At 34.6% G+C, this 23,267-nt stretch overlaps 1 protein-coding gene across 1 annotated transcript in view; it reads left to right on the top strand.

Annotated features, from left to right (window-relative positions):
• The window catches only part of fuss (SKI family transcriptional corepressor fussel), a 156,913-nt gene that overhangs the window by 25,967 nt on the left and 107,679 nt on the right, over nt 1-23,267 (top strand). Inside the window, exon 3 of the mRNA XM_089595057.1 lies at nt 9,380-9,681. Within this exon, the coding sequence (XP_089451183.1) occupies nt 9,380-9,681 (302 nt within the window). The remainder of the gene's footprint in view (nt 1-9,379; nt 9,682-23,267) is intronic.

The following is a 23,267-nucleotide window of genomic DNA, read 5'->3' on the forward strand; positions in this document are numbered from 1 at the left end:
ATTAGTTTTTGCTCCCATTTAACCAAAACTAGACAACAATAACAATAAAGGCCATGCACCTGGCTCAGCTATTTTTGAGCAAGAGCAGGTGGTCTCTTTCATAGAAGAAAGGCAAACCAAAAAAACCCTCCAAGTACCCATCACCAAACTAGTAAAAGTCAGCAGCAAGACGCTCATAACGGCAAAGAAGTTTTTTTCCAAACCCTACCTTTATACAAAGCATCCATTCTAGAAGAACACGAAGAAAATAATGCACAGAATAACAATTATAACAATATAAGCCCATCCACCCTAATCACACAAAAAAAATAAAATAATTTTTATAAGGAAAAAGATCTACATGAGAAAGGACAATTAGATTTACTTCACCAACAACCTTGGCCAACCATTAAGTGATGGGGCACAAGATATTTGTACAATAAACAAATTACTCCGCTTGGGAAAATTAACAATCGGCACACCTAAATTAATTGAACACAACACCAATGTTTACATTATTTTACCCATAAGAGGCTAAGACAAAGAAAGCATAACAAACATAACAACAGTGCTAAATAAGTGATTTATTGACTTCAATAAAACATTAACAGAAAAACATGTATTGACAGTCAGTATCACTACAACTGTAAAATCAGAAAATATCAAGTTCCAAAAATATTCCAAATGTAACAAAAACATATAACACAAACCAAAATAATAATTTACCTCGGAATAATACAGCATTCTTTGTCGCAAGAAAGATATAACATTATTAAGTAAATTCATAACTCTGCCATAGCAAGCCATAAAGGTGTACACAAAACTTACAACAAACTAAAACCCAAATATTTTTGGAAACATAAGAAGAAAGACATTTAATCGTATATACAAAATGCATTGAATGTGAACTAAAAAAGATAGTTCATGTTAAAACCAAACAAAAAATAAACATCCCCGATACACTTACCAAACCTTTTCCTAAGCTTGCTCTGGACATACTGGGTCTGTTACCAGCAACTCAGCAAAATAATGAGTATACTCTAACTATGCAGTGCTTATTCTCAAAATACGCTATAGCAATCCCATTAAAAAATCAAACTGCTATATCAATAGTAGACGCTGTCGATGAGAAATTCATTCGAATTTAAGAAGCTTCAGCAGCTGTACTAACGAATCAAGGCACTAACTTTCTAAGTAAACTTATTAAGAGGGTAGATAGTCAATTCAAAATCAAGCAGTTTTAAACAACAGACTTTCACCCAAAATAAAACGGTTTCCTTGAAAGATCAGTTCACACCCTTACTAAATATTTTAAAATATATATTCCAAGAGAACAACAGTGGGACATTTAATTTCAATATTAATAAACACAAAAGCACTTAGCACACACCTTGTAAACTAGTTTTTAGAAAAATAGTACGGCTACCTAGTAGCAAAGTTCTCAAAGCAGATGTTTTATTACCAACACTCCCACAATATATGACAGATCTAGTTACTCAACTAAACACCTTAGATGGAATCGTTCAAGAAAAATTAATAATGGCGAAAAGCAGAGCAAAAAAGACATACGATATAAATTTTATAAATTTGAATTTTAAATTAATTAAAATAGGTGACAATGTATGGCTCCTAGAGGGCCCCAAAGGTCATAAATTTAACGATCAGTATTTAGGTTCTTACTTTGCACTCGACACATGGGAAAACGGAAACGTGAAAATTAACATTAACGAAACACACAGCAAGAAGTACACAGCAACCGCCGATGCCACTCATTCATCTCTGAAAACTCCTAAATAAATTAATAAAACAAAATAATAGTAATAAAAAAAAAAAACAATAAAAATAAAAAATTTTAAAAAAACACCCATGCACACATACTTACACACGCATGCGCCATCTGCATATAAGTATTGATTTTTTGCTTGATAAACGCTTGTGTCTATTGTCATTGACATCTTTGTTTGATGTGCCGTATAGACCACACTTAAGTATGAGTCTATAATATTAATCACGAAAAACAAATTAACTCTTACTCATTTTGCAGATAAAGATAATTCTCTGGCTATTCATATTTTACTAAATCGTTAACTGAGCTACAGCAATCATGAGATATGCCTGTGGCCAATCTTTCGCTGATCTTACAACTTTTTTTCTAGTCAACATAAAAGAATGCGACATTCCTGAACCAGTCATGAATTCAACTAGAGTGCTCATGTCGCTCATCCAATTAAATGACTATGCTTCCACAAGTGTCATTTATTGAAAAATCAAGCTTAAGAGAACAATACAACATTGCTGCATGTGGTCGCATAATCCAGCAAATAAAAAACGGGGAAATAGAGTACCTAAGAGAAATAACACGAGACAAATGCAATGAAATGCATTCACACAGAAGTGTAACTCTATACGACAACACAATACAAGACATTCCAGTTAATAATATGGAGACCTTTTCGTAAAATTCGCAGGGTCCGTAGGCGCTAAAAGCGCCTGTGAAAACGCAAAATCATATACAGACGCGTACGGGGAATATGAAAGAGTATTCGTACAGGGTTACACCACTATCTTTTTAAAAGAGCGTATTATTGCTATATATTTAAACAATAAAAAAATAAGACTCAAATTAGGAACGTCATGTATCTTTGTGGACGATCACTGCATTGACAGCGTTTACGGATATACATTTTAAAGCGTAATCCCAATTGACTTATGCGACCGTAATCGCTACACAAATCTGTTTCCAGGATACATAAACAGGGTACTCAAAAGAGAAAATGAGTTTAAATTGCTGTATGTTCTCGAATCACATCATATGTCATACACATTTAAATATATGGTCACTGTAAACATGTGCTCTTTAGCGCTTATTAAAACGGAACGTACACAAATATTTTCACTGACTGACCCTGAGAAGCAGAATTTTCCAGCGAAAAAAAACGGTGATACTAACAACATAAATATGTTAACATATGTAAATTCTAAGGTTATCTTTGTAGAAAAACGCTTCAGAAAACAAATAATGGATTTTTACAGAGACGTACTATTAAAACAATACGAGTTAGAGCAAAAAGTTATCGGAAATGCACCTAATATTGCCACCATATTACCAGATAACTTCGCTTATTACCTTATGTCTAGCCCGGGTTACATCAGCTTTTGGCCGGAGAGGTAGTGTATATTATTAAGTGTGTACAAGTAGAAGTGTGCATAAGAGGAACCGACGATTGCTGCCAAAGGCTGCCAGTATTTTGAAATTCAAACCCGTATTTTTTGGCGCCACGCACACACGTACTTGAAGAACATGGTACAAAAACAGGATGCGATACAGTACTCTCCGTAATGTTCAATTTCAAATCACGACGGTACAAAATATTGCCACAAGTTACAACTCAAAACAATCCACAGTTACTAAAACTAGACACCAAACAAACTTGGAAATACTTCAGTCACCTCGACTTAGCAAATAGTGGCATTTGTTCTTAGAACGACATAGAATAATTAAAAACTTACATCATGTCTCCTTCTAAACGCTCAGCGGTACTTAATCAAGTAGCAGCAGGTATAACAGAAAAGACAAGACTTGCACAAAAATTTTTACTCTCACATATCTTTGACAAAAACACTTTACAAACACTTGCAGAAAATACAGGGAATAGAATGTGGCAAGAATTCATTTCTTTTGGCTAAGCAAGTACGGCTTTTATCAGTAGAATAATCATCTTTAGGACCATTAAATTCATTCTAGATACTATTATTCACGGTTATGCTCTACATAGCATGTATGGATGGTCAATTAACGTTTTAGGAGCAATCTGGAATTCACTCACAAATCTGCTGCTACATCTGGCAAGATTGCCGCCCACCAGCGAAAACTTAGGCAATGGAAGAAATACCGCTGCATAAAACATACCATGTTATCAGCAAAAACTAGTGAAGCAACTCACTGAAGCAATATTTATAGACTTTTTTGCAGCCACCACACCGCCAAAAACCGATGCACATTTATACCTCATATTACATGAACCCCGAATTTCATCTTTAGCCATCCATACCAAAAACGCAGAAGCACAAGAAAAAAAAAGCCTCTAATACGGAACAACAAATGAATAAATCTCTTAATTAAGTCAAAAAAATAATATTTTCTCAACCATTTAATCGATATCAATGCCGCAATTATTAAGACAAAACAACGTAGAAATAAATCAACGACTAATTAGTCTCACAGAAATGACCGCGTCGTGCAGTTAAATATTAGAGCGGGTTTATAAGTGCAACACAATTACCCAGAGATAACACAAACACACCAGGAGAAAAAAACTAGCGATAGCTTGTTTTATCAAAGGGCTTGAAGCCCCAGTAGGTCGCTACATGTGCCCACCCACGTACAACGAACTTTCAAAGAGTGCTGCCAACACGCCAAACGAGTTGACAATCACTTACAAGATCTTAAAAACCTAAAAATGCAATAATATTTAGATGTAACTTTAGAATACAAAAAAAAAAAAAAAAAAAACATTTTTTTTCAGTCAGAATATCTTAATTTCGTTTTCAGATATCAGAAATGTCTCAAGTTACATTTTAATTAGAATCATGACAACGATAAGTGCCGGCGTAATACCTTAACTTTATTAATTAAACATTAACCTAGGAATCGCTTTTAAACAAATACAAGATACGACAATTATGAGTGAATTTTGGTCCATAGTATCTCACATAGACGCTTAACATCTTAAAAAAGTTTATTATGATCTTACCGACATTTTAACCAATCTCAACACTACCCTTCTGAAAAAAAACATCCACAATGACACCTTGTCTTACTTAATAGAAGAACTAAGAATCAAGAATCAAGAACTCGGTAACCTCAATTTTATATTCTATAGATTATTAACATCGTACAAAGTTAACAGTACCACAACTTATTCTTAAGATATCAGAATTTTCAAATATATGTATAGCATCCAACAGAAAACTATCGATAAACGCGAAAAATGGACCTATTACATAGACAATGAAATTAACCGAAACGAGAAAGCAGCCACGGAGCGACTAAAAAACTTACGAGTAAACCTTACTGAATTTAAAAAAGAGCACCAGCACACCTTCTAAGGCACAAGCGCAAGCAGATGTCTTGACATTTGAAACCTATCACATCATTGTTATCTTTAAAAATCTCATAGAAAAAATTACCATTTCAATGCAACAAAATAAGTTTATATTTTTTTAGCAAGACTAATGTAGTATGTTAGTTATTTTGTAAGCACCTTTCTTCAACAAGAAACGCCAATCTCAGTCAAAGCAATAATTAGCTAATCTCTGTTTAAATACAGTCAACTTTGATTTCAGGTAATCGACAATGAAATCATAGTACAATTAATATTTCCACTAGTACAAATAATGCTTTCCAAACTATCCAAATGCCAAATATTGTGGCCAGTATTTCAAACAACAAATCACCGCAATATCACGATCGCAGCTCGCATAATATCCACAGCAGATTATTTAGCGATAACACATAGTCAACATGAATACTTTTTTTTTAACCAATCAGAGCTAAGCAAAAGTCTTTTTATCAACATATTATTATGCTTATTACTGTCACATGACATAGAACCAAACTCCTGTGAAATAGAAATATTTCGTAATTCTAAAAATATCGATCTTTATAGGTGCAATAGTATAACAAGTATTTAATGCCAATCCATCTTATATTATGAAAACACACAACCTGTCTTAGTGACTCTTTTCAACAGAAAATAAACACAATATCACTGATATGGGCGGTGAAAATAAATATTACCCGCCACCAGTTGGATATGGCATCATAAAAGCAGGCTTCAAATGCACCATAAAAGATGTAGAAAAACGCTTTGACTGTGAAACCAATAGCGATATGTAAACAGCAATATCATTATCCCACCCTCCACGCTTACGATGTACCAACCTAAAAAAGTTTAAAACTGTACTTGTACATATTCGCCACATTAATATCTGTACCTTGTGGGTAATGCAAAAATCCTGACGAACGTCGTTATAGCCGCAGTAAGACTCCTAATAAGCTTAACGTTAGCCCTATTAATCCTTAATAAATGTTATGTGATTTTAACAAAAAGAGCTTTCAAAAAGCTAATAATCAAGCTAGACTAAACCAGCATGAGCTATACACCCATCGGTAGCATCGACCCCGATTTTTGCTGCAACTTCAGAGGCCCGACGTGCACTCTAGAAAATAATACAAACCCCGCTGCCAAAAGGCAGAACAAATTTACGATGTCCCCAACTTTCCGCCTATACGAGTTGGGTGAAGCATAAGATCCCTTTATAGTGATGAAAAACGACTCACAGTCATAGGAGCAGGCACAGGAAGGGCAGTGCACTATTTAAACGTTCGCAAAGATAATTTAGTAACTCTATGACGATAACATTAACACCTCCGACTATGATGCTTACCCAAGATTTTAAAGTTAACAAAAAAATCCCAAAAAAATGGTAGTGGCTGAAATGCACACTTAATACTCTTGTCGTCTAATAAAATTATCCAGAAGCCAAACCATTGACTATACACCTGTAAAATGCGAGCTGATTTTACCAGGCACGAACTCGCCCAGCGAGCTAAGACTTAGAGGGGGGGGGGGTGTCACGTCTAGTCACATCTACCCACTGTCGCGTCGGTAAACAATACCATATGATATTCATCACCTAGCTACCGCACCTATAAATCGATACCAACGTGCGCTTCGTCGATCGTATGCTCTCCAGCCATTTTTGCTCCCTAACCCTGCCTCCACCAAATTCAACAGCTGGCTTACACCTGCAGCTGCACCGTTTTTCCAAGAATATGTTAATCAAATTTACCTTCACTCCTTGACTCACCAACAGTCTTACCCCCGATTATCGATCCAATTTAGCGTTTAAATAAAACCGCGCTCTGCAAGCTCGCTCTTTTTCCTGGAATATCTGTCGATCAACAAACAAGTAGCTGGCTTTGACTACAGCAAGTTATATTATTAAACTTCTAACTGTTTCAATTATCCTACTAACATTAGTGATTCAATAAAGCAAATTTTGGTGATAGTTTCATTGAGCTTTTCTTTTTGTATAAAATATTACTGGCTTAGCAAGCATTCGAGTTTACTGACTAACCCAAAAGAGCTGTCAGCTGCTAATTATTCATTACTTGTAAAGGTACTGGTATAATACTTGTAATACTTTTATTTCATTACGAACACTGCTTCACGCAAACGCATATCGCACTTGACAGAGAGTTTGTGCGGCATCTGGTGAGAAAATAGGTAAGCCACTCATCAGTGATGCGAACAGCTGATCCATTTATAATTCAACGATAGCTAAATGTTTATGCAAAATATCTACAATTAAAGCTGTGTTGTGTCCAAAAAAGTAATAGGATGAGATAATTAGGGTCTTAGCCAAATATTTATTATTAATTGGATGATTAAATATGAGAAGTAAGATGAATTTTGGCGTGAAGAAAGTACGTTGTTGTTCCATGCTCTGTGGTGAGTATATCTAAATCCATTACTCATGGTAAATACAATGTTACAACGTGTATACGTACGAATACGCGCAAATAAGTACACAACCGTCCTCGAAAAAAATGGACTATACTTCCCATTTTTTTTATAATTTCACCCAGTGTCCTGGGATTGTTTACATTTTTCTATTCCCTGCATAACGTACATGTATAAAAACGTATTATAAGCAGATAAAATGATGTACGTAGAAACAGTAGACAAAATTTGTTTTTTCCATTTTTGCAAGTATGTATAGTTGTATGGAAGCCTTTTCGAGAACGGTCATGTTATTTGCGCATACTCGTACGTATACACTTTGTAATGTATTTACTTTGAATAATGGATATAGATATAATAACCACAGCGCATTGAACGACAACATACTTTCTTTACGCCAAAATTCACCTTACTTTTAATATTCAATCATCCAATTTATGATAAATATTTGGCTAAGACCCTAATTATTTCATCCTATTACTTTTTTGGACACAACACAGCTTTAATTGTAGATATTTTGCATAAACGTTTAGCTATCGTTGAATTATAAATGGATTAGCTGTTCGCATCACTGATGAGTGGCTTACCTATTTTCTTACAAGAGGCTGCACAAGCTTGCTGTCAAGGGCGATTTGCTGTCCATGCGCTGCATACTGCATTCAAATTCTCGATCGCTAAAGTTACGTCGAAGAGCCACGATGTAACAAATATAATAGTGTTGCCATCTCTCTGAATTTGTTCTATAAAAGATAACAAGAAATACCCAGTTATGCAAAGACTGTTAAACACGTTTTATGCACATTGCATCTTATGCTAATGATATTGAGAACATTAGTCATTACCAAACACAGGTAATATATAAAATCGAATGTATAGTTGTTATGCGTGTTGTTTACTAATAAAAATTAGCCTGTGAAGGTTATTTAACATGGCCCGCGAATCATTGCTACTTGAATAAATTGGTGTTGATATACTTATTTGGTCCATCAGTGATCGTTGCTCAGTTTTCACATCTTAAGTTGTTTTATTTTCTAAGATAGCCATATTTACAGTTGTTCTTGCCCAATTTCAGTTGTTCATGAAAATTATTGAGAAGAGATTTTTTCTTATTAGTTGCAATAATATTTTGAGTGTTTTCAGAGTTGACAAGCGTTTAGTGTGGATCTTACTATTTTTAAAAACAAAATCAGAAGAGTAAGAATTTTTTAATTTTCAACTCACATTTCATTTTTACCTGTTGTTGTGGTTGTTTAAAATTTAGGATTTAATCATAAAGTAAACTTTTTTTTTTAACAAAAAAAAGCATCATTAGACTCACTCGTTAAAATAATTTCTTTTTTAGTATGAGCTGGTAGGTTTTAAGGTGAATTTATAAAATACTTATTATAATTATTAAATAAACGGTCACTAAAATAAAAGTGATATAAAATTATGAAAAAAGTCTTTACATTTTTAAGAGGGTGTATATTTATGCTTTTTGAAAGATTTGTTAACAGCGTACACTGATTATGACTGTTATATTTTACTAATAAATCTCAACTAGTATATACCTACAAATTGTAAAATACATGTCCCTAGTTTTTGAGCAATTAGTAGTAGCTTTTGCTACGTAGACACACTTACAGAACGCATATGTGGCGAAAGAATCTAGGTGATTTTAGGAAATTCTGTTTATAAATTTTTTTCAATTATTTAGTGTTACAGTTACAGTATACGTAAGAGGCTGGTATAAATACAGTTATGTAATTAGGGAAATAAAACAAAATCTTTTCATCTTAAACTTCATTACTTATGGAAAGTTTCAATATTTTAATGACTTATATTATTTTTACTATTTCGAATTGGTTTGTTAACTTGTAATTTTTGCACAGGAATTGCAGGTCAGTACGGTGATGTTATATGGTGTTCATATTGTTTCATTACTTATTGAGAAACAAGAGAGACTGTGCTTAGCACAAATTAGCAATAGTTTACTGAAGCAGTTCAGTTATAATGAAATCCATAACAGGCGTGTAGCTCTTGGTATTACATGCATCCAATGCACACCAGTGCAATTGGAAATCCTTCGAAGAGCTGGTGCTATGCCAGTATCATCACGACGATGTGGTATGATTACTCGTAGAGAAGCTGAGCGTTTGTGCAAATCATTTCTGGGTGATAGTGCACCTCCAAGGTAGAGTACTTTTTTAAAAGTAATGCATAATTTTTTTATAAGCATTAAAAATACAGTTGTTATCTTTTTATATATTTGGCAGTATTTAAAAAAGTCTATTTTAGCTACACCTAATTTCTGTTAACTAATAGTTCAAAGTAGATTAAGCAAAATTTTTTCTTATGCTACTAACTACTTGAAAGTAAAATAAATTTTTAGAATATGGTTGAATGTACTCTGTAAAAGAAAAAAGTACTTGAGTTTTTTCTGACACCAATAAATTAGCAATCACTAAGAAATATAAGATTCAAGCTTAGGCTGAAATCCATTTTGTTGCAATGGGAAAGTTAAAATGCAAAAAAAAACTCATAGAACAAGTAATGTACGCAAAGGAAGTGTCTTATACCCTTGGCATGTGATTTTTTTCTTAATTTGTATAGGCTTTCTATTCAGTTTTACCGTTATTATATGGTTGACTAGCGGTTCCCTTTATCCCAGCATTGCCCGAGACTCCCAGCATTGCACAACACCGTCCTGCGCTGACACGTAATATAAACATTTTCGGTTGAAAATTTTATATCTTTTCTTGACACATCTCGGAACCAAGAATTTCTTATAAAAAACATTTTCTATTGGAATCTATGCAGCTCATTTTATTGTATGATAAGCTGTGAAAAAATAAAAAAAAAAAACAATGATGGCTCAAAAGTACTGTGCGTTCCTTACGCTATAGAATAGTTGTTGGCCTTAAGGGGCTGTTTATCTGCACTCCTATGTTAGAGGTTATAACAAATAAAAAGTCCAGTTCTAAAACTGCAAAGGCTCAATACTGACAAAAAATATATAATTCAAATAATTTTTTTTTAGTTAAAATACCTTACCACCAGAAACCAAACTCTGGAGTTTTATGTGTTGCCACAATAAGTTGCAATGTATATTATTCCATCTATTTCCATAGCTGAAAGATTTGAGCAATCAATGTCAGAACACTAATGGAAACTGATTTTTTACTTAATGGATTTTCTATTCATTGATTTTGACGCTGCATCAGTTTCTTGACGTCTTAAATTGTATACATTAAAAGCATTAAAAAATTTTCATTTAATTCACCATCTTGCGACTAGTGTCATAGTTGAAAATCTTTTGAGAGCTAAAAGCTGTTTTTTGCTAACTTTCCTAAGTTACGATATAATTGCTGGTAAGATAGTTTGACGTTTGATGACCCTAAAAAGAATTAGTAAGCCAAACTCCTTCTTGACTTAAGTTTAATGTCACTAGCCAGACTAATTGAGAGTAAAACTACAACGTGTAAAGCATTAGAGCTAGTTGTAGAGCTCTTTTCCAACTTCTCCTGGTGTTACGCCAGAAACGTTAGTGTCCAAATTATCTTTATAATGCTGGCCTTTTAGGAACTTGCTCTGGCTTATTTTTCCTTTATTTATATAACCATATTTCGAATAGTGACCACATCTTCTAGTTTGATAAAGAGTGAATTTGAATACTTGGTTAAGTATCTAAGGTGAGGCTCACCAAGCGCAGACCTTAGAGAAGATTGGTGATTTCTGGTTGAACGCTTAGAGTCGAGAGCGTGAGGCAGGGTTCTCAGCAGTCGGGGTATCCAGTCTGTTGGCAAAAAACTCTCCTTGTAACGTTTCCCAATGAATGATTGTCTCAGTTTAATAGTGGCTGATCTTATACAGTCTTTTAGTGGACGAATAATTACCAAAAATAATGGTTAAATGTATGTATTGGAAATGTAGGTTAACAATAAATAATCCTTAAAAGAACTAATAAAATGTATGATTTATTAGGGAACGCCAATACTTATGCTGGCCGTGAAAAGGACCATCCATTTCAAAGAATATAAGAAGAAATTATGATTTGAAATGTTATATATAAAACTTGACTAAAAAAAATACACAATTAAAAAATGAAAAAGAAGACATATATCTTCCAATTCGAGCCTACCCACCAATGCTATGCAAGTTCAAGGACTACTATCATGTTGCGTTGCTATGTATACCTACAACTGATGTTTCGTATGAATATCTACAGCTCTATAAGCTTCTTATCATGTTTTTGTTTCTGTCTTTAAAAAGCATAATATTCACAAATTATGAGATTCACTCATTTATACGTTTAAGATAGCGTGTGACACTAAGGTATTTGTTTTTCTTATGTCTTTAAGTGAAGTACATTTTCATTTAGAAAGAATTTTTCATTGTTATATAGTTTTGGATTGACAAGGCTGGCATAACTAGCCACTCAAACATTGCCTTGTAAAAACAAAAAATAATAAGAAACGGGTAGGGTCAAATGTAATGCAGAGCAAAAATAAAAACTTTTATAATAATTAAAATATCTATAAATTAACGAAAGAACCAGAATTAAAATTTAAAAAAGTGAGATGTAATATATGAAAAATAAATGAGACTCTACACTCCCTCTGCTTAACTATTGTGATAAGAGGCGTACACGACGAGTGGTGAGAGGAAACATACGCGCTACTTTTCCGGATGATTGCAGTATCTTGAATAAAAGTCTTTAACGTGATAAGTATTTATAATTCTCGCGACACACCTACTTATCAATATCTTACCAAGTAGCACACATAGTGTAGTATCGTAAAAATACAACGATAATGAATCAAGAAACCGCGGATCCGATCAAAGGCAACAGTGCTAGTTATATCCTACAAGCAGCGGGAACAATCCAGAAGTCAACAGGACTAGGGTACCAATTGCAGATTATCACAGTATACTTAACAGTATAAATACTTAACGCCTTGGACGAGAAAAAAAAAAAAAAGTAATGGGCCTGTTCTTGACAATGACAGCTAAGCTACAACATGCAGAGAGTGGACATGTCACTTAATGCGACTATACGAATCTTTTAATATTCACTGCCGATAAGCAGAGAGCTCAGGGCCAAAGCTTGCGACACTTAAGGAAACATAGATCCTACAAACAGAGAAAAGAATAGTCTCCGCAATTGAGTCATCAAGAAAAATATCATAGGAGCTGCAGAAGTATATGAGGCTCAGATAAAAAGGGCAAGCTTACTGCCAACACGAGGAAACATGCCAGGGAAATCAGGATGGCTGACTTCTACTACACCAAAAAATAAATATAAAGAGTTAAAAAGCCATGGAATAAAAAGTTGCACATAGTCAACATACCACGGGACAAAATAAAGCATGAGCAACAAATTTCAAAAAATGGAGGAAGCCACGTTTATAGCAACGATACCATTGCCAACTAATAATTACACAGATAGGGCCGATTCTAAAGCAAGAAAGGATAGACTACAGGACTATATAGCACCAACTATGGCCCCATATACAGAGAATACACAAACAGCATGCAACTATGACTACCTACCTAGACCGCAGAACGCGTAACAAAACATGCTGCCCTCGTTTAATCATATGACGAGCAACATCCTGTTCTTCGACGTAGACTGAATTAATCTACCACTGTACGAGAGAACAGTGTAAATGGTTGCACAAACAATAGAACCGAAAAACTAATTATTTTTTTTAGGCACCCTTGCGAATGGAATGGAAAAGAAAACAGTGAAACAGTTAACTCACCATTCACACAGTTAAGAACAGTTAAAAAACTTATTCAAGAGCTTTGTAATAGATATTAAAACATTCACAACATAGACTCTGTCATGGCAAAATTAAAAATAAAATCATAACAAGACAGTGAATCAATAGATGATCATGGTGAATGAGTCCAGCAATAATGTGGGTCACTAGTATAGGTATTACCTGGTGGCAAGAAAAGAAAAAAATACAACAGAAACTACTAGTTAGGCACAAGGAGCAGCAGAAAAAAACGAGAAACGTTGTATTTACTGCAACAGCAAAACTGGGCATTAAGTCCAAAAATTCAAAAAATAACTAGCATAAACGACAAAAGGACTTCGAAAAAAAATGAAAGAGAACTAAAAAGAAATTTTGACTATTGTCAGAGACCAGAACACTATGCGAGAGACTACCGTTCATGCAAGCAAAAAAAGTTGGAGAATGAGAGACAGTGAAACAAGGGGCATAACCAACCCATGAATAATAATTCTACTGACAAAAATACCTACAACTATGAGGGAAAGAATGAAAATGTTAATAACAATAATTATAGGGGATTTAACAGAAGGAATAGCAATAAATGCCCAATAGAAAATGCAGAGACAACAATAAGCATATAAAACTGTTACGGAAACGATTATAAAAGTCAAGATAGCAGGGACAGCTATAATAGAAATTTCGTTAAAAATGGGCTACCAAAGGACAGAGGTCTACCACAGCGAGAAAACAGTGCATACGTCCTAGATATAAAAGAGAACTACCCGCAGCTTTAACCTCGCAGTATATCCAGCGTGGTCCCCAAACGTAAAACATACACTAGAGAGAGAGGCAGAGAGAAGCTTGTCTAGCGAGAAAAAATATATGAGAGAGAGGCCGCAGTCACTGGAGCAAGAAATAGTGGAGGTGAAAGCACACCATAACAGCCCGAATATTAACGCAGTGTAGGAAGAAATAAAGCATACTACAGCAGAGTACGAGGACATTCCTACACAGTGGAGCCACAAACGCACAAGAAAAGGCAAAAGAGCCCGAAAAAAAAGTATTAGAACAAAGGCACTTGACACACATGTATAGAACAAAGAACCCGAGCTTCCGAAGTGTGACAAAAATATAAGGCAGCTTTTTAAAATAACTATTAAACTTGTAGGAATAGGGCATAGACCACCATCGATCCAGTTACAGGGCCCACAGTTAAGGAATAGAAAGGCGACTTTTTTTACAGATACTGGCGCAGAGATTTTAATTATAAACAAAAACTATCTGAATAGAGATATGCTAACAGACAGTAAATATTGGACCCTTGGCTAGAGTTTTTAAAGCTCGAGCAATAGAAAAATAAGGATACAAGGGAAACCAAAACAGGTGAAAATCAAACATACATGCACAGAAGCATCTTACAACGACGAAGAAAGACAAGAAAAACGACTAAGAGATAACCAGGACAGTATGCAGAATTACGTTGTCTTGGAGGGGGGTGCTCATTCAGAATTGGAGAAGCTGGATTAAGAAAACTTACGGGTTCAGAAATTCTCAAGAGACGAGGATGGGGTAACAGCACCAAATATTACAATGGAACGAGAGCCCATTTCACAAAGGCCAAGAGATTAAAAGTTTGGCTACTTAACGAAAGATTTAGGATTTAAAATAAGGATAAGGGCTATCAGTAAGCCTGCAATACTGGAGAGACATATTAAATTATGGATCGCACGTAAACGACAGCTAGATGCTCTACGCAGAACGAGATCATACTTTTCAATCGCACCACAAATAACGGACGCATCAAAGGAAATTATAATAGCAAATTGTGACACACTACAAAAGGCTTACACAGCAACACATTCAGAAACTATTAACGAAAAATGAGAAACTAGTGGTTAAAAAAATGATACACGGAATTAAATACTATTCCTTTAATGAACATAGGAGCTTAAAAAAAAACAAATTCACATGATCTATTGGAAGGCAAATCCGATGAGCTTCAGGCCCAAGTTATAACCAATATTAAAAGATGTGACGTAGAAGGCAGGCCAGGAATGAGGATTGATGTATGGAAGCCTAACGAAACCAAATCCGTAGAAGATGTGGAACCACAAATAAGAAAAGAGGTAGATGACATCATACACAGCGAAAACGAAGAGAACAAGTGGGGTGAGTATGTAAGCCAAGCAAGAAATAAGCCTAGTACGCTATTGGAAACCACCATGCTACCAAAAGACGGTTAGGGTATCTAGGAAACAAAAACTTTCAAGACTGGTTGATCAAATTTATCGTTATCGCACTTGTGAAAATAGTAACAGCCGGTGAAGTGGTAAGTTATGGAATGATTACAAAAAAGTTAGGAGCGTATTTTGATCCACCGGAACACATTTTCTCAAGGTGAGGTTTTCATTTTATGAACAAAAGTATGGATGAACTTGCAAGATTGTTGAAAATAAACAAAATGGGCAGAACAGAATTTCACCTACAAGCAATTGGTGCCATCGAACGTTTGCATCATAGTTCCAGGGAGTACATCAAGGCCTACCTGGAACAAAATGATCACCTGGACAAACATCTACCGATGTACTTGCACTTATACAACACAATGGACCATCTAAGTACGGGATACTCACCACACGAACTCATTTTTGGACAAAAGCAAGAAAACCATCTAGTGTCAAAATGCCATCCAAGGGCTACACTCCAAACGAATAACTTAAATAGTTAGTTAAGACCCTGACAGAAATAAAAACTATTGCAGCAATGAGTAAAGGTAAAATACCAATCGACGTGTTACTATGATCGTAAACTAAATACAAGATGGCTTATGTGCCAAAAAAGGTATAAAAAAAAAATACGATTTACAATATGAAGGCCCATATGAAATAACAAGTATTTATTATATTATTAATATTCACTAGAAAAACAAAAAGTCGGACGCACTGCGAAAACATAACGCAAAAAAGGGATCAATTAGGATTACGATAAAACTTTTTACAGTCCCCAGAGACACCTTGAACTAAACGTACACATACGTTAGACTTAAATATGCAACTTACAGAAAAAAAACAACTATGATACAGAGGTACACATGAACAGAGTATTATTAACATGAATCGATAGTAAAATTCCTATAACATGAAATAAAAAAAGACATAGCGAATAAGGGGCATGTGTGACATTTTATAGTAAAGAGACATTCTTTATTAGGCGTAGAACAAACTCATAGTCCAAAATAACATGTTATAGATAGTTAAAGTAGTGAATGAAAAAAAAGTTCTATACGTATAATATAAGATATACATATAAATTTAAATAAGATCGTGCAAAGGGCACCCAGAGAAAAGTTAATGTAAAATTAGCAAACAAAAACAATATGAAAAAATATCATTTTTTTTGTAAGCCATGGACATTATTATTATTGTGTAAGAAAAAGTTATTTTAGCATTTATTTTGGGATAGAGGAATAAAAGTAAAATAAGTCAAGCAGTTGCAGGAAAAATAAGTTATTTTCTCAGAGGCTCACGAGCCTACGTAAAATACGAAGGATTCCTTTTCTTTCCCCCTTTCGTCGTCCTCTATCAGAAGCATTCCTATTTCTAATAACCCCCTGACAATCAGAACGCCTGAAACGACACACACAGTCGTCATGAGATGTAGAATCAACCACTACGTCTAGGGCAACGAACACACTATTCGTCAAACCGTCAACATTAGAGAAAGTATAATTTTGCAAAAACTACAGAGACCAGTACTTGATTATTTATATAAAGGGAACTGACAATAACGCACCTGGATCACTGGCTGACTACGATTCGGAATACACACCTATACCTAGTGTGCGGCAGTGTTTCCTCAAGACTTGGCCATTTAAAGGCCACCAGGGAGCCCTCTTGTGATCCTATAAAACCTCTAGGACATTGATACCGCTCGATTAGGTGTTCAAACAGGGGCGTTAGTACTGGAAAGAAGGCATACAAATCTACAACAACCTATACGCTTTACTGATAGAAAATAAAAGGCGCTACTGATCGCATAATCTATTACTTACATGACAACATTACAGAGACTCTTCTAGCGCAAAAAATCACGTTGTTACAAGGCTATGTCGAAGCTCAGCTTTAAAAACTCAGGAAGTAGTACAAACACCTAAGAAAGCGCCATTATTCAAGACATCTTAAAAAAATTGAAGTTTTGTTGTTTCAGGAAAAAAACAGCGAAAAAGCAGCAAACGAAATTTACAAATGGGTCTACGGCGTTGACAGTGAAAGCAAACAAAAAATATCTGTATAATCACTATCCTAAACCTTACTAAATGAAAGTAGAAAAAGAAGTCGGAGGAAAACACAATATTAAAGATGTAAGGATAAAAAGTACTAGAAAACTGTAACAATACCTGTCAAATTATATGTGTGAAATACACCACCATGAAATTATTATTTTATTCATATCTCCAAGCTCATCTTGACCCAACACAAGTGAAATGTAAGACAATCAATTGTCAAATTATCTGACTCCAGAGTGTTCTTGAATATATTGTATAACTGTGTAGGCAAGATACGTTTGTTACTCAATACTTTAACTGTAAGTAGAGCGCTGTTCTCGCAGCTTAAGGCTAAAGTAAAATAAAAAATTTTAAAAAACGAGTAGGGGTAAGGTACATACGGTATACACTTCAACAGATGGCTATCAATAAAGTATGAATAGTTTAAGGACAAGTTTATAACAGAGACTAAGGCACGGGCCTTTAGGCAGGAACCAGGGTTCGCAATGTATAGCTAACAGTTTTATGTATTACAGGGCACAATTGGAGGTACCTAAGAAGCTACAGTGATTGATAATAAAAATACATAAGAATTGAAGATTAAACGCTACTAAAATTTTTCCATGGGCTACAACCAGAACAAATTTGAAAACCATACAAATAATAGTCTTATCATTCCACTTCTTGCTGGGATTTATGTTAAGACTGATGTGCAGATAATTGTGAAAAAAAAGTGTACCACTAGTAACTAAAGCGACTCACAGGTTCAAACTACAAATATAAGCTGACAGAAGAATGAAAGCTATGGAGTCCTAAAAGTGATTTACATACCTACTACAGAAGACAAGCAACCAATGTAAAAGAACAAGAAGCCCCTAAAATTTATGTTGAGAACGTTAGACAGCGACAATTATAAATTTTTAACAGATGCGCTGGATTAAAATAAAAGCAATACACACAATATACCAAAACTCCTGGCTACCCAAAATTAAAATCTAACAGAGTAAGCGATGTAGAGGACAGGGTGGAGAAAATGGAGGTAGACATGACAAGGGTAGGAAGTATAAATGAAATAGATAGCTTAACTGTTCTAGCTATGAGTACACTGGATGAAAGCGTGAAACAGAACATGCCCAACTGTGACTGTATCAATCTCCTTTGTGGCAAGAGGATTAGTACATCTAAGGCTCATATCGCCTGGATTTTTTGATAACGTTAAAATACAGTAAAAACTTTCCAGACCTGAGCTGAGTTTTCCAGGAGCAGGATCTAAGATAAGGGCGCTCAAAATAACAAACATATCTAAATGAAGAATTTTAATGCACTACAATTAGTTCATATAATATATAAGCATCCCACTCCTGGGTAAGAACTACGCCTATCTATATAGAATTTTACCGCTCTCGATAAAGCAGGAAGAATTAAACAGTTAAAATACACTATGCCCTTATGTAGCCAGATCATAAATAAATGGCTATGATTAAAAAAATCAACACATACATTGCATTAACGGCTCTCCAAGTTTAAAGCTGTAAGAAATTGCACTAATTATTTATCTGCGATTATACGGAACCAATAAGAGAGATAAGGCAACATCATTCGTGCAAATTTTGGCTTATAGTACAGCACAACATAAGCAATTAAAAATAATTTTTGGTTAAAGTCGTTGAGCTCCAGAACACGTACTGGGCCCGATTCTATGCACCAAACTTTTAGGCTCTTATAGCAGGACAGGATACAAAAAAAGGAGCTTCTGCAAATAGAATGCCATGGCTTAAACCGTGTAATAATTCCACTAAAGCTATTAAAAGATAAGGAGGCTTCTGAGGGTGTCTACATACTATTAATAATAAGGGAACCTAAGTTTAATAATAGGCAAAGGCACTTCAGGACCAACCTGCAAGCCGATGGGACACCCTTTTAAGAAAGAAGAGATTATAACGAAAGCCCACAAACTCACCAAAATTCAATAAACATGGAAAGAAGTAAAAAATTTTCGATGGCTTGTTTACCTAATGGCAAGACTAATAATCATGGGAATAGGACTTCTTTTTCTTCTGTATATATGTGCCTTCTTCATTGAGGTGCCCTTCTATTAATATATATGTGATTGATAACAAGAAAGCAGAGAGCTCGAAAAGAAGCATGAGAATTGGTAGCAGTTCCGATCACGCCGATAGTAAAACTCTGAGCAAAGAGGCAGTTGCAACCCTCTCGACAAGTTATAGAGTTTCCATTGGCAGTGACACATAATAAAAATATGTGAGACAACAAGTATGAGCACTGGGAGTTGCTTGACTATATTAAGAGTCGCAGGCAATAGGACGAAGATAAAAAAGACGCTTTTTTTTTCTTTATTACTGACAGTGAGAAATTTGTATGAATTTTTTTTTTTAATAATTAATAAACAACAATTAAGGGTATGTAATTACAAGACAGAAACTCTATGTAAAATAACGTAGCATAAAATTCCAACTTATTATATTGTATATGAAACAACACTCAATGTAAAGAAGTAACAAGCAGATGCCCAATTCCCAGCAATTCCATTTATAATTGTAGCGTAAGGTAAATCGCGTACCCAATTGATAATCTTATACCATTAGCACACAATGGGAGGAAACTAAATAATTAGAAGAGCAAAAATATTTACGTAAATAGAACAGCGGTTTTCTGTAGTTAAGTGGAAGAATGAGTGTAGAATACTTAAACTACGTAAGCAACATGAAGATCGAAATACATCACAGCACACAAACACATAAAATGGTAAACAAGTATACAGATTTAAAACTATATAATTAAAAACTCAGCGTTGTCGAGGGGGACAACATCGCAGCTTTGGACTTGTAACGTGGGGAAGTATAGGTAAGGGCCTACACCCCCTCTCCTTAAACCTCGTAACAAAGGCCCCTATGGGCCAAGAGAAGAAATGGGCGAGCAAGGCGAGAGTTTTTCAGGGGAGTACACGCCAAGCCTCGATGGAAACACACGCTCTACTTTGCTTTATGATTGCAATGTGTTAAATAAAAGTCTTGAACATAAAAAGTGTTGATCATTCTCACGACGCACCTTCTTATCAATCTCTTTTCTACGTAATAGAGAAATTAAAAACTGTCAATGCTATGATACATTAAAGAAACCAATTGGAATATTAAAAAATGAAATAATATTATATCACATATATATGAAAATAAAATTACCTATTGAATTAACACACAAGCATGCCTACGTGTTAGTAGTTTTGTTGGGTCAATCTATCTTTGTGTTAGTGATTCGATGTGTTTTAAGAAGTTTTTTGAAATATTCTTGGAAAAGAAGTGGAAACATTCATTTTAAACACTTGTCATAATTTTGAAGATATGCTATAGTTTTTTCTACAATTTTCAACATGAATTTTATAGAGAAATATTACAAAATACTAAATTTAAGGTTACATCTTCACAAACCTTAAAACCTCTCTATTTGTGATTTGTGAGTCACTCTGTTTTTTTCTTCCTGTTACATTCGAACTACTGTAAGTAAAGGGTAGAACTCGTAGATTTGTTCTACAAACAAATAAATCTAACTTTTGTCTGGAAGGAATCAGCCGTTGGCCCAAAGGCCTTATTTCCTTTTATTTACAGTATACTTTTCTTTTAAATCGTTGACTTGGCTTTGTATTATTAAGTTTCACTAAAAGATATGTATGGAGTGGTGTATGCTGAGCTGGCGTTAACCTACTGTTTGGGCCTATGTCGTATGTTATATGGTAGTAGCGTATCTTATTGGTCTTTTTATATTACGTCCTAGTAAAAGTCTTTCTCATACGTTGTCTGCTTTAATATTTCTTGACATTTAATTTGTTCATCAAAGTAAGAGTAATGTATCAATCAATTAGAATATTAAATTTTTAAACGTTTTATACAACTAAGTAATTGAAATATCTGTGAATAGGGAAAGTTAATTCAATCAACAACCAGGTTACGTCTTACCTGAATAATAAATAAATTTGGAAAAGCTGGAAATGGTTGATTTTACAAAATAATTTAAATCGTAAGTTTCAGATTTGCGTTTACAATGTTTATACAATTTGTAGTTTCCCTAATGTAACGCACTTCTGTGATACATTCAGCATTTTATTGCTATTCTAACATTTCAAATGTGTTTGTAGGACGAGTAGATGGTGTCAAGTTACTCTGCTTTGGGGCGTAATGCTGTTTTATAAATATATCCCGCTGCTTAGCACTAGAGTGAAAACGTGTATTGGGTATACTACCATGCGTTTTTCCTTTCTCTCTGGCTTCTTCGCTATCTTTTTGTTCAATAGTAGAAACATTAAGCTCTTTCCATACAGTATCGACATGGTCTCCCATCACGGTAGATGCGGCCTTGTAGCGTCTTAGAGGTGATTTTGATCTTATCAGGAAGCCTCTTTTTTCTAGAGTATTTTCAAAGTAATTTAAACAGTCTAGTGAAACATTCAATGAAGTTTTTAAATTTTAAAAATTTGCTTCAGTTGGTTCTGATTCACTATTTCCTGTTTTTCCTATAGTCCTTATCAGATCTGATGGTAAATAATCCTAATGTAAAGATGGGTCAGCAAAATTTGTATTTTGCAAAATATTAGTTCAAGGATATTTTTTATCATGATTTTCATCGGAATTGCTTTCAAAAGCATTTTCATGCATTGATCTGGGAGCAGTGCATTGCAGCTTTGGATTTTGTTTTATTTTAGCAACTATTTCATCTTCTTTTGTACTTGATGACTGAGTGTCTAACTTGAATCCAACTAATTTTCAAGGTGTAGTTTCAAATGTTTTAAATTCTTCAAGTCCCAGCAGTTGATGGTTGTGCTGATGGGTTAAATACTTTTTCTAAGTTACTGGCTCCAGTAATAGCTGCTTGTTGAGACTTATTATCAGTTGTGGTTAAAGTTAATGATGAATCTGATTTAGTGTTCAAGATACATGGAAGAAAAAATGTATTTCTTTGGGATATCAGTGTTTGCTGGTTTTTTCAACTTCCGATGTATCCAGAACTTTTGTGCCATCAGAGTCTATAGTGGTTTAGGGTCTGGCAGGAGGAGGTGAACTTTGTTTTTTGAGCTTGGTGCCAAAGTAACATTTAAGTTATTATTATACCAGTAAGATCTCCTTGCCCTCCTTTCATTACTGGCGGTATAATAAGAGGAGAATTTTTAGAGCCCTTTTTTCTTTCTCTTGTTACTTGCCTCGCTGCAGCAGTGGATTCGAGTTTATTTGAACTTTGATTATGTATATCAATAGCTCTATTAGCACGTACAAGGTATGATTTTGTTTGCAGGGGATTTTTCAAATAGGTTTGAAAGCTAGCATACGGGACTATGGTGTCTTATAATAACTAGACTCTTGGTTGTAGCTCAAGCTGTTAGAGCGACTACTGCTTCTGTTACTGCTAGATGGCAAAATTTTCTTAACTCTTTTACGGCCCCCTTTAAAGTCTATGTCATCTTCTATAGTATTTATTTCATATCAACCTGTAGTGTTACGCGATAAAGCGTCAGCATTTGCAATTAAACGTTCGGGTTTTTACGTGTAGGTGTAGTTGCACCCGTGGAGTCTCGCTTTCCATTAATTTAGGTCACTTATGAAGTCTTTTTTTGATTAATTCCACGTTGAAGGATCGTGGTCTTGGTGAACTAGGAATTTTTGTCCGTATAAATAGTGTTGAAAATGTTGTACGGTGCGCAGCAGCTATAACTGCTAAACACTTTTTTTTAGAAGTGCAGTAATTACTTTTGCACTTATTAAGAGT

This window comes from Copidosoma floridanum, unplaced genomic scaffold (genome assembly GCF_036245765.1).
Source record: "Copidosoma floridanum isolate Cflo_tuat_1 unplaced genomic scaffold, Cflo_Japanese_pri ptg000002l, whole genome shotgun sequence".
Lineage (NCBI taxonomy): Eukaryota > Metazoa > Arthropoda > Insecta > Hymenoptera > Encyrtidae > Copidosoma > Copidosoma floridanum.